Source organism: Delphinus delphis, chromosome 17 (assembly GCF_949987515.2).
Source record: "Delphinus delphis chromosome 17, mDelDel1.2, whole genome shotgun sequence".
Lineage (NCBI taxonomy): Eukaryota > Metazoa > Chordata > Mammalia > Artiodactyla > Delphinidae > Delphinus > Delphinus delphis.
Window position 1 is genome coordinate 28,939,723 of NC_082699.1, and position 23,205 is coordinate 28,962,927.

The 23,205-nt window shown below is 38.5% G+C and overlaps 1 protein-coding gene across 1 annotated transcript in view; it reads left to right on the top strand.

Moving 5' to 3' along the window:
* Positions 1–23,205, top strand: part of ATP6V0D2 (ATPase H+ transporting V0 subunit d2) — a 48,278-nt gene that overhangs the window by 5,366 nt on the left and 19,707 nt on the right. The window contains exon 2 of the mRNA XM_060035199.1: positions 7,060–7,231. Within this exon, the coding sequence (XP_059891182.1) occupies positions 7,060–7,231 (172 nt within the window). The remainder of the gene's footprint in view (positions 1–7,059; positions 7,232–23,205) is intronic.

A 23,205-nucleotide genomic window follows, 5' to 3' on the forward strand; every position in this document is an offset into this window, starting at 1 on the left:
GAAAAACAAAGTGTCCATTGGCAGGGAACTGGTTAGATAAATTATGGAACAGTCACGTAATGGGCTATTCTGCAGCTACAAAAAGAAAGAAAGAAAAGAAAAAAAGAAAGAAAGAAAAGAAAAAGCATGAGGACACACACACACTCTAAGAGGACTGATATGGAAAGATAGGTGAGACGTATTAAGTGAGGAAAGCAAGGGGAAGAACTGTGTAGCATACGGATACTCTTTACTGAAAAAGGCAGATACATTTAAAACATATTTTCTATATGATTTTCTTGATACAAAGAAACTGTGAAAGGATTCAAATGAAACTAAAACTAGTAATTTACTGGGGCTAGTAATGAGTGGTGGGGGTGGTGGATAGGTAGGTGACAAGTAGGAGACCTTTCATTGTTTACCTGTATTTATACCTGCTACCTATTTTTTTAAAAATTTTATTTATTTATGGCTGCGTTGGATCTTCATTGCTGCGCGCAGGCTTTCTCTAGTTGTGGCGAGCAGGGGCTACTCTTCGTTGCGGTGTTCAGGCTTCTCATTGCGGTGGCTTCTCTTGTTGCGGAGCACGGGCTCTAGGCACACAGGCTTCAGTAGTTGTGGCATGCAGGCTCAGTAGCTGTGGCGCACGGGCTTAGTTGCTCTGTGGCATGTGAGATCTTCCCCGACCAGGGCTCGGACCCGTGTCCCCTGCATGGCAGGCGGATTCTTAACCACTGTGCCACCAGGGAAGTCCCCTTACTACCTATTTTTAAATTAAAAAATTCATATAGAAGGAAGACTCTTATTTCAAAGGACTATCACCAAGCTCCTTTAGACATTATTTGTACCTCTAATTATAGTACTTATTTTCTCTGCCTTGTATTAAAAATGCATATACAATACCATCACTTTTCTGTTCAAAAATACTTTCGTCAGGCAGAATAAACTTCACTCAGTTTAAAGACTGGAGCACTCTGTCCTATCTCTACCTGGTAAGCATTTCCTCAGAACCCTTCTGTCCTTCTACAGTTATTCCTTCAGCCACAAATTCCATTCATCCTGCTTTCCTGGAGAACACCCATTCCTCTTTAAAGTCTCCACTTCCGAGTCAATTTCTCTATAAACCCTTTTCTACTGTATCCCTATTGGGACAGAATTGATTACTCTCAATTTTGTGCTCTATTGTGCCTTGTAATGGACCTAATTCTGTGTAGCATCTGTGATATTTGCGTAAGTATGTCACCCTGGGGCAGGACATTTGTCTCATTTATCTATCTAGTCCCCTGAATTATCAGTTAAGGGCTTACCTCCTGAATGAATAAATGAATCTATCCCCTCCTAAATTTAAGCCTTCAGGGCAGAAACTATAAATATGTCTGGTGACAGAGATGTTAATTAACTAGGTGGGAGAATCCTTTCACAATGTAAATGTATATCAGATCACCACAATGTACACTTTAAATGTCTTACCATTTTATTTGTTGGTTATACTTCAATAAAACTGAATTTTTTTTAAAAAAAGACTTTTTTTTAAGGGTTGAAACCACACCGTATACTTTTTTGTCTCCTAGCTTCTCTAGCCCAAGGCTATGTTTTGCACATAGTAAGAATCTGAAAATACACATTAGAAATGTCTGCACGTTTGAGTTTAAGTCCTGGCTCTTCTACTTTCTGGCTCTGGGGTGTTAAGCCAGCTGCCTAACTTTTAGTCATGGTGCTTTCTTATCTGATGCTTAGATGGTATCTCCCTGGCCTAACTCCCAGTTACCAGGGGAGTTAGAAATTTCTGAAGATGTTTTGTAAACTGTAAACCATAAGAATTCCTGGGAAGTCATAAGAACACCCCCTGAACCGCAGTGTATATACAACAAGAATTAATTTACCCTCTTCTGCTGGACTTTGGAATTCCTAAAATAATCCTTCCATTTCTTGGTTATGGTTAATGGTGTTTGGTATATGATTCTAAGTAGCTGATTCTATTTGCCTTCAAAAGCACTGGTTTGTTTTGGAAATATTCATTCTATAAATAAAACAATTAAAAATATAAGAAGAGTTTAAACCTATAGATAGAAAATATATTTGAAAGTGAACCAAATCTTGAAAGACAGTAGGTTGGGAAAATGCCAGTGAGATAAGGCATAGGAGGTGGGTGGAGGGGAGTTGATATGGCCAGACATTCTAGGTTCTTGGGAAGAATTAATGAACTATAGATAGAAAACAATAAAAGCAAATGGGTGAGGAGTAAAGCAGTTTGGCTGCAATACTAGCATACTTGGAGAATAAGGCAAGAATTTAGGTTGGGAAATTTTTTGAAGGCCCTTGAAAGTCTAATTATGGAGCTTCAAAATATCGGATGAGGAGGTACGTTTGAATCTTCAGTCAAATACTTGTAAGCATAGAAAACATGAACAAGTTATTTCTCTGAGCATCGGTTTCTTCATCCATGTTTTTGTTTTGTTTTGTTTTGTTTTTTTCGCGGTACGCGGGCCTCTCACTGTTGTGGCCTCTCCCGTTGCGGAGCACAGGCTCTGGACGCGCAGGCTCAGCGGCCATAGCTCACGAGCCCAGCCACTTCGCGGCATGTGGGATCCTCCCGGCCCGGGGCACGAACCCGTGTCCCTTGTATCGGCAGGCAGACTCTCAACCACTGCGCCGTCAGGGAAGCCCAGTTTCTTCATCTATGAGATGGGGATTATTGTTAAGATTGAGAGATAATGTATATTAAAATCATTGTCAGTGGTAAAATACTCTGCAAATATTATGCAAGTTGCTTTTAATCTGCCTAAAACTCAGTAGTTCCAAGCTACTTATAGGATCATTATAAGATCAAAATATTTCTTAGGAAATATTCTTTGAGGCATGGAATACATGGAGAGAAACAAGTCTGGGAGAATCTATTAAGAGACTGCCATGGTGAGCTAGGTTTATGATATGGTCATTCTAAATGGGGGATATAAGGAGAGGAAATCCAGGAAGATATTAAGGAACAATGCAGGGGATTTGGAGTTAATAAAGCATCAAAGAGGACTTGAAGTTTTATCACCATGAGAATGGCAGTACATTAGCAAAAATTGAGGAAGAAGCGGCTGGTTTTATAGATCCTGATATATTTATTAAAATCTGAGTAATTATATGATGGTAGATTCCAATATATTATTTAAGAAAATTCTGGTTTAGAGAATAAAAATCAAAGTCTTAGCCAACTGAATCGAATTACTTTGGAAGTAGATGGGTACAGGTGAGGAAAAAAAAGGCTCTTCACCTACATCATCTTTTAAAATCCCCACAACCCAAAAGCATAGTTTCTATACCTATTTTGTAGATGAGGAAACTGAGTTCAGAAAGGTCAAATAACTTTCATAAGTTCAGTGCCAGCAGAGTGTGGTGAAGAGGCAGGGGGCTGCTCAAAGATAGCACCCTTCACAGGTACCTCTGAAGGTGCTTCCTTGGCATAACCTACCTGGAGTGTGAAAGATCTGGACATTCATTTTTATAGAGTATCAACAGGAAGCTGCACAGAAAAAAAAAAAAAAAAAAAAGACCTATCCAACAAATTAATAAAGAAGAGGTAACAACCAGATTGTTGTCCTGCCTCACTGGCCAAGAGATCTCAGATAATTCCCTGAACCCAGTGGACTGCAACCCACAGAAGATGCATTTTTACTTTATGACCCTGTGTACACACATGCGGGCACATTTCATATACACTACTTTGGATGATATACTCAGATATTTGTTATAATAGCTCAATCTGTTCTCTTTATGTTATTACATCTGGGACCTATAAAACTGATTTAGTTGGTAGGGATCTCACAGTTCTTCATTTGAATAAAAAAAGCCACTTGACACACTACTCTGGATAAGAAAAGGGTGTAATTTTCCAAAGTGTGCTCTGTGGGTGTCTCCGTTGATTTCTGGTGGCTTGGGAGGTTCTGTACCATACTCTTTCCAAAGAAATCATTCAAATTAATGTATTAAAGGCTTTCAGTTCCTGCAGTTAAGAAGCCTTTTTATTCCAAATGTATTTGACCACAAAGCTCTATTCATCACATACCTATTTAGATAAGCATTTAGGGAAATGTGAGGAAAAATATGTGATCCTATTTTTAAAACTATAAGCATTATTGTCATTACTGACAGATAATGATATTGTCTGAGCAAATATTTCAGGTCGTAAGCTTTTCTTAGGATCTGATTGCAAGTGTCCCTTGGATCATCTTGGGGCTGGTGAGACAGGGCTCCTTCTATCTCAACTGTCTTTCCACCAAGCACAGTATTACAAGATTACTTACAGGGTCTGAAACACTTGAGACATTTTTTTAATATAAATTTATTTATTTTTTGTATTTATTTTTGGCTGCATTGGGTCTTCATTGCTGCACTCGGGCTTTCTCTAGTTGCTGGGAGTGGGGGCTACTCTGTTGTGGAACACGGGCTCTAGGCACGCGGGCTTCAGTAGTTGTGGCACGCGGGCTTAGTAGTTGTGGCTCTTGGGCTCTAGAGCGCAGGCTCAGTAGTTGTGGCACACGGGCTTAGTTGCTCCACCTCATGTGGGATCTTCCTGGACAAGGGATTGAACCTGTGTCCCCGGCATTGGCAGACAGATTCTTAACCACTGCACCACCAGAGAATCCCTGAAACACTTGAGGCATTTAATTTCAGAATCTTACTGGCAGCTGAAAGGTTTGGAAGTTATTTTGCTTAAAAGAACCATATGTCACATGAGCAATATACCATGGTTTTGGAAGAAATACCATTTGTGTCACTTCTGTTGGCAAATATTCCTCAGTGCTGAGAAGGCAAACTGTCAAACTGTATAAAAGTATGACTGTCAAAATAAAAGCCAAAGAAGACATAGCAAAAGAGTATGATTTTTTTAAATTAACTTAATTAAATAGGTAATTGAGCAATTAAATTCTGCAGTCAATCAGATGAAGAGCATTTCTGTTGCATGACCTACTCCAGACACTGAGGAAGAATGCCTGTCTGCTGAATCTCAGAGACTCAAGAACCACTTGAGTGCCTAACTGCAAATCCACCCTCCCATCAACTTACAGAGCAATTAGTTCATAGCCCACAGGGGCTCCCTGTTATCCTCAGGATCAAGGAAGTCACATCAAGCCTTCCTGGGAACAGCCCCTGCTTATTTCTCTGTCTTCACTTCTTACCCCTCCTTCTCTCCTACTAAGTGCTTCAAACCACCAAACTGAACTGTTTTGAGTTTCTTGCACCCACCATACCCATACTAATTCATGGAATGCCTTCCTTGCGCTCTTACATAGCACCTTAAGGCTCACCTCTGGCTTAACCTTCTTCTGGAAACTCTCCTAGGTTTTTTTGCTCTCATCCCTATGCATCTTGCTCTTATTTTCTATGTTCCCATATATCAAGGTTCTTATCTTTATCACTGAATTTAGTTGTTTGCATCATCTGTTTGTCATGCCTCTACCTTCACCAGATTGTGAGTTTCCTTGAAGATGAGGAATATGTCTTGTCCATTTTGGGCCTCCTGTGGTAACAGCACATAACAGATGCTTAATAAATGTTTCAATGAAAAATACAGTAAGATCCAGGATGCTATATTGTCTCCAGTTGTGTGCTAGATGGTGCCAAAGACTTTTTTTTTTTTTTTTTTTTTTTTTTTTTGCGATACACAGGCCTCTCACTGTTAAGGCCTCTCCCGTTGCAGAGCGCAGGCTCAGTGGCCACGGCTCACAGGCCCAGCCGCTCCGCGGCATGTGGGATCTTCCCAGACCGGGGCACGAACCTGTGTCCCCTGCATCGGCAGGCGGACTCTCAACCACTGCGTCACCAGGGAAGCCCCCAAAGACATTTTTGATATTCAGATATTTAAGAACACAGTACGTTGGGTACTGCACAAGGAACCAAAAGATAAAAGATATAACTAAAAGATATAACGAAGAAAGCAGAACTGCATTTTTGGAGTTAACATATTAAGACTTTATAATATTCTGGGACAGGAGCTGTGCTAGAAATATTATCCAAGTACTTTGAAATTCAGCGTGAGATTGAATAATTCTGCCAGACAGAATTAAGGCTTTACAGAACAACTGATAATCTGATTTAACTGATTGGCAATAAATTACAGACTTTTAAGATATGAGGCTGGCTTTGAGTCCATTTATCAACGTGATTTTGAGCAAGCTATTAAGCTCTCTGAGCTTCAGGGTCCTTATCTGTAAAAGGGGCTAAAAATCATTCCTAACTCATAGGGTTGCCATGAATAGTAAATGAGATAATACACACTTGATACAATGCCTGATATGCAATAAGCGCTCAATCACTGGTAACTATTATTTTAATGCTGAAGGATACATTATAATGAGCAATCTGAAAAGGGGAGGGGGCCAACTCTATAGAGTTAGATGGGATCAGTATTAACAGAAGTGTAGGACTGGAAAACAAATGGTTTGTTCAGGATGAAGTGACAATAAATGAAATCAATTAAATTATCTGGCAACCAAAAACATTGCCATTTAAAGGACATCTAACATGGTCCCATGGAAATGATGTTGGAATTCAAGAGTAAGGAGACCCATCTCCTAGTTTAAGCTCCACTACTATATAACTCCCATTTAGACCTGCTGAAACTCAACTTCTTCATCTGTAGTCAAAGGATATTGGTGGCTGCCCTCCCATACCCATGGTAAATATTAGTAATAAACTTTTCTTTTCCATCAAGCTGAGATGGAGGCTTAGTATCCTCAAACAGTTTTCCTAGCACTATTTTCAAATGACTAAGTTGGCTCAGGTAAAACCAATTTGCAATCTCTGGACTAGGTGGTCTTTTATGTTCTTTTGAGCTGTGCTAAATAATTCTAGAATTTTTCAGGTAATTAAAAATTGTTATATCGTACTAGACTGTGTTAACATGAATTTTTTATTGCTTTAGAGATTGATGCTCAAATCTAAATCACATGTAGACCTTATGTTAAGGTCTAATAAAATAATAATTAAATATGCATTTGTCATAAAGTTACCGTACTTTCAATTAATGTTGTAAAGGTTATTCATGCATGTTCAAAATTTAACCTGATTTGAGGTTTCATTTAATTTCAGATCTGAAAATTCATCTCCAGACCACTGATTATGGCAACTTCTTGGCTAACCAAACAAATCCTCTTACTGTTTCCATTATTGACACAGAGATGAGAAAAAAGCTATGCAGAGAATTTGAGTATTTCCGGAATCATTCCCTGGAGCCCCTGAGCACCTTTTTCACATACATGACGTAAGTGATAGCAGGAGGCCCTACTCCTCCCCAGTGTGATTGTGCAAAGAACCCCGAACAGTTAACAGGTGGGGTGTTAGGCTGACATGAGGCTTAAGACCTCTTCTACTGTTCGAGAGTTTGAATACATTCAAATTTGAGCGACTGATAAGTTCACAGAGCTGCATTTTCACTGTTATAATATAGATTTCATTTATTTATAAACATGATTAGATAGGTGGCAATGGCCCCCGTGTAAAGCAGTGTTTTCAGTTTTCATTCTAAAAAATAAGTACTGCTGATGCGTGAAGGTAGATATGCGACATTTTCAGATCACTTGTCAGGGTGGGGTTGAAATATCACAAATCGTTCTTAAAGCCACACCTACCCTTTCCTGATTCCTCTTCAACAACATAAGGAGTTCCCGTCACAGTTATATGTGTTTTATTTTTAATCCCTCCCCATCACCAGTGGTTCCAATCTTTCAGTGTGAAGGCCCTTCTTTTTAAAAAATGTTTGAACTTCTACACAATAGCAAATTGTATTTCTTAATCCAGTTAATAGATTATATCCAGCGCTCAAAACTTTGGGCCTCTCTAGTTGTCTTAGCTGACAAACTGGGAACAAACGCCCGCAATGGATGAGCTGTTTATCATGTATATACAATTTAGATGTAATATACAAAGTTATGATTACCAGATCCAGGGCCTCGACTGGTTGAGAAAGGCATAAAATAAAAATATCCCTTTATTCCACATGTCCCCTCCTTCCCCACTCAGTTCCATTTCCTAAATGTAGGTACTTCTCAGTTTCTTATTATTTTTCTAAAAAAAAATGTACATTGTGTATGTATATTGATGCACACTCAACCCACCCTACCCCCACATTTTCAATTTATACAAACAGAATCAGTTTTTTCCCACTTAATATTTGTTAGAAATATCCTCATCAATGTCATACTTTATTAAATAACTGCGTAGAAGTCCGTGTTTGGTACATATCATGACTCCATTTATCAGGCATTTATTAACAACTAACTAACTTTTTTTTAATTACAAAATGTTTTGCAGCTAGCTTATTACTGTGTAGGTCTTGAATTTATTTCTAAGCTAAATTTCTAGCAGTGTGAGTAATGAATCAAACGAATGCCCCGTTCTTTTTTGTTTTGTTTTGTTTTTTTGTTTTTTTAACAGGAATGCCCCGTTTTTATCTTAACAAAATTTGCTAAGTTGAACCATCCCAACAGCACATGAGAAGGCCTGCAGCCCTAACCATTACCAACATCACATACTACCTTCTTAAGTTTTGCCCTTCCAATAGGTTAAAAACTGTATCTCTGCTTTAATTTATATATTTTTATTAGCAAAAGGGAACATCTTTTCACACTTAACTAGTCATGTGTATTTGCTACCTGATCAAATACTTTTATTTGCTACGTGACCAAATACTTTTATTTTTTTTTCATTGAGGTATTCAGCATTTTTTGTTTATATATAAAAGCTCTTTTTAAATTAAGAAAGTTAACCTTTCTGAGAAAATTTATTTTCTCAGTTTGATATAATTTATTTTTATATTGTTTGTTTGCTGTAGGAACATTGAAAAATTTTAATTAGCTATTCGGCAGTCTTTTCATTGTACAATCTTTTGATTATTGTGTCCTGCTTAGAAAGGCCTTCTCCACTCCAACTCATCAATAAACTCACCTGTCTTTTCTTCCATTTTTTTGCTGTTGTTGTTGATGTTTCATTTTTTACATTTAAAACTTTGATTCATCTAAAATTTATTTTGGTTTAAGGAATGAGACTAGAGATCCAGCTCAAATTGTTCTTCACACATAGTGATCCAGTTGTTCTGTACCATTTCCGTAAATAAGCAAGTAGAAGAAATGATCATAATTCCAGGCAGGAAGTAACCACTGATGTCCCTGAGACATGTTGTTAGTGCCTGTGTTCCTTGTTTGTGCAGTCAATCCTCCTATCACTAAATAGTATAGAATTTTATTTATAGGCAAGACACAAATGCTGACATTTTTAAAGACTCCAACAGTATACAACTAGTCAGGGATGAAGATTAGATATGAACTTGGGTCTGACTCAGTCTAAAGCCCAAGCACTTTTTTTGAGAATTCTGGAAGGGCCAACATTGTTGCCAAGCCTGGAAATGGAGTAGAATTTGGAGATTCGGGAGAAGGCTGAACATCTGGGGTTGACGCATGAAGAGGGAAGGATTCTGCCTGCATGAGGAACAACTGGTCAGTTTGGGCTGGAGTAGGCTGTGCAGAAAAGGAAGGAGAGAAATGGGGAAGGGAGGCTAGAGAAGTAAATTCCAACCAGATAATGGAGTCTTCAGTGGCCAGGCTAATGAAGCTGGCCTTTATCACATCAGAGTATTTTGTGTGTGTGTGTGTCCCAAGATTTATTCCTCTCCATACAGTTGGGGTGAAGTAGAATGCACTTGAGCTTTGGACTGAGTCAGGTCCGAGTTTATATCTAATCTTGAATGGCTGCCTGTGAGAGAGGATTTGCAAACAGGGAAGCCTCTTGCAAAAATGTCTGGCATGGGTAATTATGAAGACATTAAAGATTCCTGAGCTTTAAGACAACATGGCCATAGTTATGTAACAGCAAAAATGATAATCCAAATGCTAGACACCATTTATGAACTATTTCTATATGTCAAGACTCTGCTAAGTACTTTACAAATATTGTCTCATTAAACCCTCATGACAAGTCTTATTCAGTTCTGATCATCACCATTTTAAGGATGAGGAAACGAAAACTTAAGTGCAATAACTTGCCTAAGTCACAGATCTAAAAAGTGGAGGAGTCATGATTTGAAATAAATGTTAGCAGTAGGCTTTGTAAAATTATTTTGCTCAGATTGTAGATGAGTTCGGAAAATCTGACCTGTGATGACAGGGGACAGTCCAATTTTAACTGAATGAGAAAGCTGCCAGGCTTTGTACTTTTTAGGTTGCAAGACGATCTCACATGATGAAAATTTTCCCCAGATCTGTGAAGAGATGCTCCAGCTCTAAGAATAACTCTGAGTCATTTGGTCAGTGGTTCCTCTTACGTGATGATTCCACGATTTATTGCTTCCTAATTATAGACTCTTAAACCTGGAAGGAGCCTTAGCATTAATTAGCCTTCTTATTTCACAACAAACTACCATGTCAATCTAGTTAAAATATACTCTGTTTCTAAAAACAATTACTTAAAATTCCAAATATTTCTAGTCATTAGCGATATTTAAAAACTGTATATAAGAATTCAGACAGTCACAAATACCTGGGTAGAATGTTAATAAAAAATAAGACGTGGAAATGTAGTTTTGGTAGAATCAGTATTGTTAGTAATGGGCATGTTTTAATTTATCTTCTGCCTCTCTCTGTCTCTCTGTCTCTCTCTCAGCTGTAAACTCTTTGAATTAGTTCTTTTAGTATCTCTATCTGGACTTACAAGTATATAATGGGCACTGAATATTTGCTGAATCAATATATAATCCTGTATTTAGCAGTATCTTACACATACATATAGAAACATACTTTCACACAGTTCAGGATTTTATATTTTATATAGTACTTGAGAATTGGTTATTTACTGGCCAGTATGTTAGGGGTAAAAACCAAATGTCATGCCTGCAGGTACATTTTGTGTGACCAGGTCAGTCTTTACAGTAATTTTTAAAAATATATTTAATTAAGGCTTTATCCAATTAGCCACAGTTGCCAGCACTCCCTTTTGTCTTATGATCTTCAGGTATTTAGTTTACTTATCAGACATCTGACCTAGATGTTTTACCTACATCTCTACACAAAGAAGTGTTTATATCTCCAGTTTTCAAACTAGAGAAACTGAGGCTCAACATATTAATGTATATTTCAAGATCACAACATTATTAAGAGATTTGGAAGAGATTTGATTTCAGGTCATCATTCTAGAAAACTAATGACCTTGTACTGGCCCAATAGTTTATTAAAAGGCAAGTAAATCAGAAATATCTGTGGGCCTTTAAACAATAAGTATATTTCTGATCCCTATCCCAGGAGATTCTGATCCAGTTGGCCTTGGAGTGGGGCCCACCTGTATTTTGGAAGGCATGCAGGTTAATCTGATGTGCACCCCTAATTAAAAATGTCCCATTATGGTGCCTCAACTTTATGACTTGGAAGTCACTTTCACAATTATTCTTATGAGTTTTTCCACCACAGTTAATTACATGGATAGGATTATCTCCTTGTCAGAGACCAGAGAGCTCAACTGCACTGAAACCTAGGGCTTCTGAATCTCAATCCGTGGTTTGTTCCACCATGTCGTGTGACTTGCCAACACTGGCAGCATCCAGCTGTGCTCTGTAGAACCTAAAGATGTGTCACCATAACAAAAGGTAACAAAGGTATGTGTGCAGGACAGTTGTCCAATAGTTCTGAAACTATTTTTCTTATTTTTCTTTTAGAACATGTTGCAAAGTCAAGTGTCTGTCTAGCGCCTGTGAACTCCCATCAAATAGGATTACTTCCTGCCCTATTAGGAAATGCCCAGGGCATCATTATGAAAATGATTAAGTCAACCCTAATAGAGATGGTCTAAATTTAAGGTGGTATGATAAATATAATCTAAGCATTGCACATGCGTGTGATATAATTACTGTATATGTAAAACTTGTTTTGAAAATCTGGAATGGATATTTTTAAATGCCTAATAGCAGGAAGATCTGGAGGTTTTATGTACTATAATTATACACAGTGGTATGAAACAAAGGAATGAATCCAATAACATTTTAATGAAGAGACTATGTAATGTAGGCTTGGATTGTTTTATTTTTCTTCCCTCCTACTCAACACTTTCCAGCAGCATTTCAATTTCTCCTATCTTTTGAGATTAGCCATCTGACTAGAATAACATTTTAATATTCAAAATACTAATTTTATTTTAAGATTGTTTTAATCTCTTGAAATAATCAAATTTTCTCAATATAGGATGACCAAGGAAATATAATATTCAATACTTCACAGTAACATCGACCAAGAATCGTAGGTTAAGGACCACACAGTGAAGAAATCTTTAGAGATTCATTTATGAAAGCTAACCAAAGTTCTTGACTATTCCAGTGACACTTTATAACCCTGCTGTAGGCATTGAACTGTGCTGTACATTAGGAGGCTGTATACCTTGGTTTGCCCTAAAGGGTTTCTCAGGATGAGGTCTTTTGATGCTCAAACCAGGAAAAACCTCAGCAAACTGGATGAGTTGGTTACCCCATCACTTGTTAGTCAAAACATAAATAACCTAATTCTGAGTCACTAAAAACTTCCATTCTGATGGAGCAAGCATATGTGTTCCCAAAGGGTGAAAAGATGACAGAATTAAGCAACAGCTATAATAGAGACTTGAACATTCAATTAGAGGAGTCTGGAGGATGAAATAACTAAATCTGGTTTTAAAAGATTTTGCAGAGAAAGTAGAATTTGAACCAGTATTTCAGTGGGCATCTGATTAAAGGAATACATATACATCAGTGAGGCATGATAAGATTGTGTATCTTGAGATAAGTCATCTCAGGTGTGGCTGGAGCCCACACAAGAGCAGGAGCATGGACTGGGGAACGAGAGTCAAGAGCCTGGCCTGATTTAGGGCTCTGGCCTAAGTCTCTATAAGTAACAATCAAGGAAGGCTTTTCAGAAAGGGTGCTACCATTTCATGCTTCAAGTGCCCAAGTCCTTGTAGCCAGTAAGTAGTAGAAATGCTAAGATGCGACATCAGGGCTCTCCAAATAGCATTTCAAAGCTGCTACTTTTACTTTTTTGTTTGTTTTTACTTTTCAACTCTTATTGCCTTGAAAAGTGAGGGTTAATGATCTGATACATATTTTAGGAAAATGATTCTGTTGGTATTGTGAAAGATGTTTTGAAGAAATGAGGCTTGAAGCAGAGAAACCATAGAGGAAGCTATTTTTAAAGTTTAGAGTGGAAATATTGATAGTAGAGTTAAGAAGGAGGGGACAGTGGTTAGATGCATCTGAGAGGAAGACAACAGAATTTAGTGTCTTGATTTATGACGAATGAGAGAAAACAGTCAATGATTTCTGGGAATTCTAAGCTAAGGGAAGAAAGAATTTGCAAGTTGGAAGAAGGATTTTGTTATTTCTACTCAAAAAGAATAAGCCCATTTAAGTTAGATAAAATTATATGAATAAATTAATCATTCTTAATCTCACCATGATTTGACATATTTTTATACTCTTTCTATACATTTTAAAAGAAAATCATGTAAAAATAATTTAATTAATTTAAAATATCTATTAGCATTTTTTTCAAGTAAGTTTTTCTAATTTTTTTTTACAGTATGGTACCATTTATATTTTTAAATGGGGGGTTTTGCATGTATTTGCTTGTTTGTGTATATATATATATATATATATATATATATATATATATATATATATATATATATATATATATATATATGGGAGATATCAAAGGCACTGATGGAGTTATGCTCCTGGAAGTTTCTTTGCACAATTTTGGTTCCAAACAATTTATTTTGATTTATTTTTCAAGTAAGACAATTTCAATATACAGAACACTTTTCTTCATTTGGGTTGAGAAATTGTTGTTGTTGTTCTGCTGAACTAGCTATCACAGTTAGTAGGGGGTTATCACATGATTGCCTAAAAGGAGATTCCGAAATGGATTTGAGTACTCAGGGGAGAGAAGGGTAATGATGGTAACAATGTTTTATTGTTTCCTTTTTTATCTTTTAAATTCTGAATCATAGGAGTGTACTACCTAATCAAACTAATAGTTGCTAGTCCAATATCCATAGCTTATACATTTTTTTTTTTTTTTTTGCTATACGCGGACCCCTCACTGTTGTGGCCTCTCCCGTTGCGGAGCACAGGCTCCGGACGCGCAGGCTCAGCGGCCATGGCTCACGGGCCCAGCCGCTCCGCGGCATGTGGGATCTTCCCGGACCGGGAACCCGTGTCCCCTGCATCGGCAGGCGGACCCTCAACCACTGCGCCACCAGGGAAGCCCATACATTACGTTTTTTTATAACAATTTCCTATGTCCAAAGTATGCCATGCTATCTTAATCAGTTTCTGAACTCAGGGAGCAAGTTCAGAGTAAGATGGATACCTGAAAATCTCTCAAAGACCTAAACATAAGAGCCAGAACTATAGCCCTTAGAAGAAAACATAGGGGAAAACCTTCATGATGTTAGATTTCCCAGTGATATCTTGGCTATGACACCAAAGCACAGGCAATAGAAGAAAAAACAGACAAATTGGAGTTCATCAAAATTGAAAACGTTTGTGCATCAGAGGACACCACTGAAATGACAGTGTTCATTCTTTTCATCTGTCATCTTCCCATTTTTAAGCGCTTTTCTTGGGTGCTTGATAGTTGTTTTTATGGCAGGTTGACATACATAGTTCTCTAAGTTCCTTGGAGGTTTTTTAGTTCTCTTAGCCTGAAGGCCAATTTTCAATTTTCAGTTTCCCTCTGTAAAGTTTGTTTCTTTCACTGAAAACTGTTGCTGTACATCAGTCAAAGCATCATCTTTCCCTGCTTCGATGTTTCTTTCCCGATTCCACTTGCGAAGGTCCTCTTCTTCCTTTGTGCTGTTCTCTAGCTCTACTTCTCTCTTGCTGACCAGTGTGCCAGTACTGATGGCCGAGGGACTCTTTCTTGAAAATCCTTCGGAATCAGAACCCAATCCTAACAGCAGTATTTCTAGGGTCCATCACAAGTGTATGTTATTGCCAAGGAATCTTATGAAAATTTTACACAACTGTGTTCCATAAAAAACAGGGATCTCCAAAACTTTCAACCATCATCTCTTTCTCGTGTCAGAAGCCAAGGCCGAGAGAGATGAGAGTGCAGGGAAGTGCAGAAGAGGGGGTGGCTGCCACCAGGCTCCTCCGCTTTCCTTGGTCCGCAGCGGATCCCCTCCACTTGTCAGGAGGTGACCAGCGAGTGAGTGGACTTCAGCGGCGTGAGCCCATGCCCCCTCCTTCACCTCCTCTCCTCCCCTCACCCCCTTCCCCCTCTAATATTTTTAAATGTTTATATAGCCTTCCATCTGGTCATGAATATTCTAGATGTTTTGTGTCTTCCTTACCTCCAAGTCTGTATAGTATTTAATTTGTTAAATTCTGATTTCAAGAATCAAATTCCCAATAATATTATGAGACTGACTATTTGACAGCACTATGCACTTGTGATTCTGACTCTTTGGCCAGAAATGTTCTGAAATATAAAGATTGCACCAACTTAAAGGCTTTCTATCCATGTGAATGTTCAATGGGGAACAAGTGCAGGAGAAAAATGTCTCAACTCTAGCTGCTGATAAAGCCTTCCTCGTATAAAACTCTCAAGCACTTGAATGGTAAAACACTGGTGCTGTTCTGCAAAAGTGATGCTTGGTCGAGCTATAACTGAATGATACTTAATCAGCATAATGTTTATTAAGTTACTGCTATGAGTGAAGGCCTATGCTAGGTTCTAAGATTAGAGATGAATTGAATATAGACTTTGTTCTCTAAGCCAGTAGAAGAGTTACTTAAGGTACAGATTCTAAGACCATTCCTCTAAAAAGTATGTTTTAGTAGGTTCTGGACTGCGATCTAGGAATCTGCACTTTCAATAAGCCTTTCAATCAGGTGACCCTGATGCACGTGAGAAATTCTTACAGCCAGTAGGTAGGTTCTCTGTCTACAATACACCAGTTGTGAGACCCTGAAAAGAGTTCCTGAATCAGTCAAAACCTTGGTTTCCTCATCTAAAATAATAATTATTATATTAAATTTAGAGTTGTGAGTTTAATTGAAAGTAGAACATTATTTTGTGAGGCCAGTGAAATGAAATACAGGGTCCTTGTTAAAAAATGTTTAGTAGGGCTTCCCTGGTGGCGCAGTGGTTGAGAGTCCGCCTGCCGACTCAGGGGACACGGGTTCGTGCCCTTGTCCGGGAGGATCCCACATGCCGCGGAGCGGCTGGGCCCGTGAGCCATGGCCGCTGAACCTGCGTGTCCGGAGCCTGTGCTCCGCAACAGGAGAGGCCACAGCAGTGAGAGGCGCGCGTACCGCAAAAAAAAAAAAAAAATTTTAGTAATTTCAGGAGAAAAACAGCAGAGAATTAAACCAAGCACAGGGCCCTTCTAAGTGTGGAATCCTGTGTGACTATACAAATCGTACATCCATGAAACTGGCTGATTGAAAATTATGCACATATATAATACACAAATAAATCTACACATACAACATATCCACATATACACAAAAAATGTAGCTAACTTTATGCATTGGGGTCTAGTCACCTGTGAAAGTGAGAAAAGTTTGCATAAAGGAGGCCTGAAGAATGACCCCGTTTGTACGTGAACAGGAGGCACATCCAGCAGAGAGAGCAGAAACACAGGCTTAACCAGTATGGCTGTTGGGTTGCCGATGCCGCCTGACATCGGCAAAAGTGGTGTCTGAGGGTTAACGATGTTAAGGTAATGGATGCCACAGAACGTATAATATTGATACATCAGGGCCAAGGTGAACGGGTTCTATCCTTTGCTTTGCCAACTTTCTGGCTAGGCAGCAATCAACCACCAGGGGGCATGATTGATCCCAGCAACCTGTTTTCCAAAGTATTGCTCCTTCCCCAGCAATTGTTTAGTAAAAGACTTAGTAAAAGACTTGTCCCATAACCTGGAGAGATTGAAATCCATTGTGGTACTTATCCAGATAACCACTGCCTTAGTTGTATTTTATTTTGTCTCATGTATTTTGTTTTTTTTAATTGAAAATGAGGCACGTGTGTATATTTTTTTAAGAGTTTTTATTCAAAAATTTATTTAGTGCTTACTACAAGCCAGCAATTTTATAATCACTTTACATGTATTAAATTTATTTAATTTTCACAACAATCCTATGAGATGGCTTTTTAGAAATACAGAACAGAGGTTTTCTAAGTAAAGAGTATATTCCAGTACCCATTTCCCAAAGCCCAGAGGCAAACACTTATGTTTTATGCATGCCTTTCCAAATTTCTTTCTATTTGAAAAACATTTTATGTGTATGCATACATTTATATCTAAACCAATAAATATGAATACACATAGTTGGTTTTATTTTTTTAGAACAGTGAGATTATACTATGTATTGCCTACAATTTGTCTTTTTTATGTAATCTATTAAGATTTTTCTACATAAGTGTATATAGATCTAACTTATTTTAAAGCTTATATTGTATTGCATTGTGTTGGATGTACCAAGATTTATTTAATCATCCCCCTTTTGTCCATATAGTTTATTTCTTTGCTATTTCAAGTAATGCTACAACAGACATCATTGTACGCATATATTTGCTTCCTCATGCCAGAATTTCCTTACGTTGGATTCCCAGAAGTGAAACTGCTTTGTCAACAGCTGTGCAAGTTCTAGATTTTGACAGATATTAGCAGATTGCTCCCTCATGCTCCAACAATGTATGAAAATTTTTCTCATCTACCCTGTCCTCTCAGCTGTTTCTTTTTTTCTTTCCTCATTGGAAGAAATAAGATTCTCCAAAATTTATTGTGACTGGTGTTTTGAATATAATAAAGATGAGATTCACCAGTCACTGTTCTTGACTAGGTGGAGAACAAGCTATTATAGACACAGCATGTCTAACTGCCTAATGAGCAAGAAGTATCATTCCATTGGTGTTTTCCTATGAATTTCTGTAATATTTACATACAGTGCTAGAGAAGGGGCGACACTGGAGCAATCTCACTAATGTTATTCTCCTCAGTAGAAAAGTATAGAAAAAGCAAGGAATAAGCAGCTATGACCTCTAGAAAAAAATGCCAGTTATCTTCTTGATTCTGTTTACTCAGGGAATATCAGAATTAACATATTTGTCTGAACATAGAGAAAAATGTATTCATCAATTGAAAAAAATCATCAGTGTGTGTCCCTGTTCTGTGCAAGTATGGTTCAGGCCTCAGTACAAAAATTGTACTGAACAAAGTCCTTATCTTTAAGGATACTATAAGTAATAAAGATAGGTAGGAATTATCTGTAAATAATTACACTTGAACATGTAAAATCACTTACCCAAGAACAATTGATTAGTGGCAAAATTAGTGCAGGAATCCAGGTCTTAGATCTTTAGATATATAATAACTATTTGTGAATGGATGAGCTAACTGTTGCTCATGTTCACCATTGCTACTGCCAATGTATATTAAAAATTAATTTCACACCAATATAAATACAGAAATTTAGAGAGAAAAAGAAAGATATCACTTCTAGCTAGAGACAGTTTAAAAGCTTAAAATGAATATTTGAATATTGGCCTTAAAGGATGGGAAAGATCTCAGCTTTTAGCAATTGGTGGGGAAGAGATGCTTTATCCATATAGAGAAGAGTAGGAACAAAGACACTGATAGAGAAAAGGACAAACAAGCTTGAAGAATTTTTAATCCAAACAAATGCATTAGACCAAGATTGTAGAGAATCTTAAGTACTGGAGAAAAGAGTTTTCTAAAGATTCCAGAGCTACCAAGGGTTTGGGAAATGCATAGTGATAAACATTTTTGTTCTAAATGTGCTGTTACAGCAATGCTGACTTCTTAGTAGTTTCTCAGTATTTTATTTTCCTGGAAGGAAAAGAAAATGAGTGTGACAGCAAAATTAATTGCTTTTAAAAATGGTTTTAATTTTCACTTCCTCTATTTAAAAAATGGGAAACTTCAGGGAAGTAAGAAATGTTAACCAAAACGTCAGATTTCAAGAGGGAGCAGTGTGTTTATGGGGATATTCTAAACCTCAACAGTCTATTAGCAAATCAGACTAAATGTCGGGGCTGCCCCATCTGAGTACATGGGATTAGCATTGGATTGAATAAATCTGGGGTATATCAGAAATGTTTATCAATACAATCAAGGAAAACTTTCATTTGAAAATTAACACATGGGAAAATACTTTCCACATGGCCCTGTTGTCCATGTGACAGTAAATAACTGGTGGGCTTGTTAAGGGTGGATCAGTACCTTTCACTGAGGAGTTTCATTCAGAATGAAATAACTTAAGTACACCTAATGTATTTCACACACACCCCTATACTTTCCATGAACAATTACTCTTGATCGTGCATTTTGTAAAATTTTATTTATTTATTTATTTATTTGCGGTACACGGGCCTCTCACTGCTGTGGCCTCTCCTGCTGCGGAGCACAGGCTCTGGACGCGCAGGCTCAGCGGCCATGGCTCACAGGCCCAGCCGCTCCGCGGCATGTGGGATCTTCCAGGACCGGGGCACGAACGCATGTCCCCTGCATCGGCAGGCAGAATCTCAACCACTGCCCCACCAGGGAAGCCCTTGATCGTGCATTTTATGTCCCTGATCTTGTATTTTCTATATGTACAAGTGTGACCTAGAATCGTATCACAGTCCTGCTTGCCGAAAACAGCATCATTATCACTGAGAACACTATATTATATGTTGCATAGGAAAGGATGCTGATCCAGCCACTTAGGTAGAAGGAACCAGTGCTGACATCAGGGTGTGGCTCACGTGATGAAGCCAAACCTTAGTCACAATGCTTTGAGATGATGAATCTCTTGTCATCTCCAAATTCGCCAAGTTGTTTCCTATCCAGTCGTGCCTGAAAGGAGAATTAAGACTGAGTCATGAAGAGCTTCCATCTTAACAAAGGGGTTCAGGCCTTTTCATACATAAAAGCAGCTATCATTTATGATGAGTTAACCAGCATTGTTTTGAGATTAATAATTACATTTCCAAAGAGAAAACATTAATTTTTTTTAAATTTATTTACTTTATTTATTTATTTTTTGGCTGAATTAGGTCTTTGTTGCTGCACGCAGGCTTCCTCTAGTGGCGGTGAGCGGGGGCTACTCTTCATTGCAGCACACGGGCTTCTCATTGCAGTGGCTTCTCTTGTTGCAGAGCACAGGCCCTAGGTGCACAGGCTTCAGTAGTTGTGGCACGTGGGCTCAGTAGTTGTGGCTCATGGGCTCTAGAGCGCAGGCTCAGTAGTTGTGGCTCACGGGCTTAGTTGCTCCGTGGCATTTGGGATCTTCTAGGACCAGGGCTTGAACCCATTGGCATTGGCAGGCGGATTCCCAACCACTGCGCCACCAGGGAAGCCAACATTAAATATTTTGAAGCTCAGATATCTTAAAGGAAACATCATATAAAATAATGGCCACACAAGGATAATTCTAGGGTTATAAGATGTAGAGCAGGATGGTAACAGATTTTATGAAAGGTATAAATCTAGACCTGAGGGTGAGTATCCCAACAGGTATTATGATTTATGGTCTTGTGGATGTTCTGTCTTCCAAATGACTGTACCACTCAGCTTCTTGTCTCCATGCCATACCAGGAGTTAAACCCTTCTTTTTTTTTTTTAATTATTTTATTTATCTTTGGCTGCGTTGGGTCTTCATTGCCGCACTCAGGCTTTCTCTAGTTGCGGCGAGCGGGGGCTACTCTTCGTTGCGGTGCGCGGGCTTCTCATTGCAGTGGCTTCTCTCGTTGGGGAGCATGGGTTCTAGGTGCACGGGCTTCAGTAGTTGTTGCACACGAGGTCAGTAATTGTGGCTCGCGGGCTCTAGAGCACAGGCTCAGTAGTTGTGGTGCACGGGCTTAGTTGCTCCGTGGCATGTGGGCTTTTCCCAGACCAGGGATCAAACCCGTGTCCACTGCATTGGCAGGCGGACTCTTAACCACTGCGCCACCAGGGAAGTCCCTAAACCCTTATCTTCTAAGAGCAATAGGTAAATTTAGAAAGGATTCTGTTAACTAGAACTAAGTGTAAAAGTGCAGAGATGTAGAAATCTCAGACTTGATGAAAGAGCATGAACATTGCAATTTTTTTACTCTAAAGATTATGTATGTGGTTTATAATTTTCTCCTCCTCTTCCTCCAAGGTCTGGTTTATAGAGAATTAACTTCCTCTAAGGATGTATGACCCTCCTTCTTTGCAGGAGGCACTGCAGTAATGCTTTCATATGTCTGACTAATCCTGGTGCCAACCATTCAAGTTGAATAAATATTTCCATTTAAGATGAGGAAATGAAGCTCTTGTTAAACTGGTTTTTAAGTAACAGAGCTGGGCTTAGAATTAGGCTTATCTGTTTCAAAGCTTGGACCCCTTTTACTGTGACAATTTATGATTCCAAACTGTTTTCATATGTGTGATTTGATTTAATTTACACAGCAACCACGTGAAGATAATGGTATTCTACTCTTTCCCACCCCCTTGATGCCAAGCTTCTTAAAAAGGATAGTCTCTACTGCTATATTCTCACTTATTTACTCAACCCACTCCAGTCTTATTTTCTACCCCACCAGGCCCTCGAAACCACTCTAGTTGCTAAGTCTAATGGATATATTTTCAGCTTTTTCATAACTCACCACAGTAGATGTCCTCATCCTGTGCATTCTGTGATGACACTTTCTTTTTGGGCTCCTTTAACCATCCTGGCCTTTCCTCATTCTTCTTACAAAGTCTTCTTCTCGCCCTTTAAAAGTTTTTGGGGTCTGTTCTATTCTCTCTTCTAAAATATATACTTTCTTTTTAATGCTATCATTCACATCAATAGCCAGAGAAGTAATCAGAAACCAACGAATGAAGGGCCTTGAATACAATTATGAAAAACTTGTGTTTCATTCTAAAGGCAGAAGGAAGCCATTGAGAGATTTTTAGGAATAAGAGTAGTGAGGTTGCTGATAAAGATAGAGATTCCAGAAGAAGGAGAAAGATTAGGGGCAATAAGATTTTTGAGATAGTGTGACTGAGGTGCCTATGAGAAAATCAGTAGTCATATTCACAGAAAGGAAGTGAAAGAATATGGATCTGAGGCTGGAGAAAGAGGTTTTGCCTGGAGCTGAAGATTTGCAAATAGTATACTTCTATGTGGCAGAAGGAAGTGTGGCCATGGATAAGGTTTTTGAAGTGGGACCTACTGAGTGAGAATAATACTCTGATGGAATCCTTGCTTATTAGGTATGTGTATATTTCTTTTCTCTTAGCTGAGAATGCCTACAATAAAAACCACACTGGTAAATACCCCACCTAATGCCCAGATCTTGGTTTCTAATACCATTCTCCCATAAAGGGAATCAGCGTTCCTTGGAGAAAAAGCTAATTTTAGGACTGGGGCAAGAAATATATAAGATGAACTTACACTGTCTTGGAATGCCAGAATATGAGGACATGAAAAACGAAACAAACAAAACAAAAAACCTGCAATGGTTGGGTATGTTAAAGGAGCACACAGGAGCCAACTGCAAGAGCCCTTAGTGGCTAAAGCTGGAACAATCTGAGCAACAAAATAAAGGAAGTTGTACTGAATTATCACCCCAAATAAAAATAAATGTAAAATAAATATTTATGAGACCATCCTGATCCAAATAAATGATTGGATAACTTAATAAATGAGGGAGAAGAGACAAATCTCCCTTGTAGAATAATTTGTGTAGATACTCCATCCTCAAGGAGGGGAACCATATTCCCTACTTCTTAAGGATAGGCTGTACACAGTGACTTCTTCCAAAGAGTACAATGTGGAAAGAGGGGGCAGTACCTTCGCAGTGTGGAGACATCTGGCAAACACTGCCTCAGCCAGGTGATCAAGATCAGCACAGTCATAAACTATGCTAATAGTATGTACCTTTGATATGATGGGATGCAAATGGCTCCTTCTACTTAGCTTGTGGAAGTGCAGAAGTAGTCTGCAGGTGTGACTGGGGGGGGTGGGGGGGTGAGGTGGGAACAGAGCCCTTCTCCAAGCTTCTGGATTTCAAACTTCCAGTTCTTCCCACTACATCCTTTAAGATTAAGACTCCTCCAACTCCATTCTCTCCCTCACTCCTGGGACTCAAAATACACAGCAGCAATGAGTCCCAGGAGGAGAGGAGAAAAGGGGAAAGGCTGAAAATGTATTCAAAGAAACAGTAATTAAAAATTTTCCAAATTTGGCAAAACACA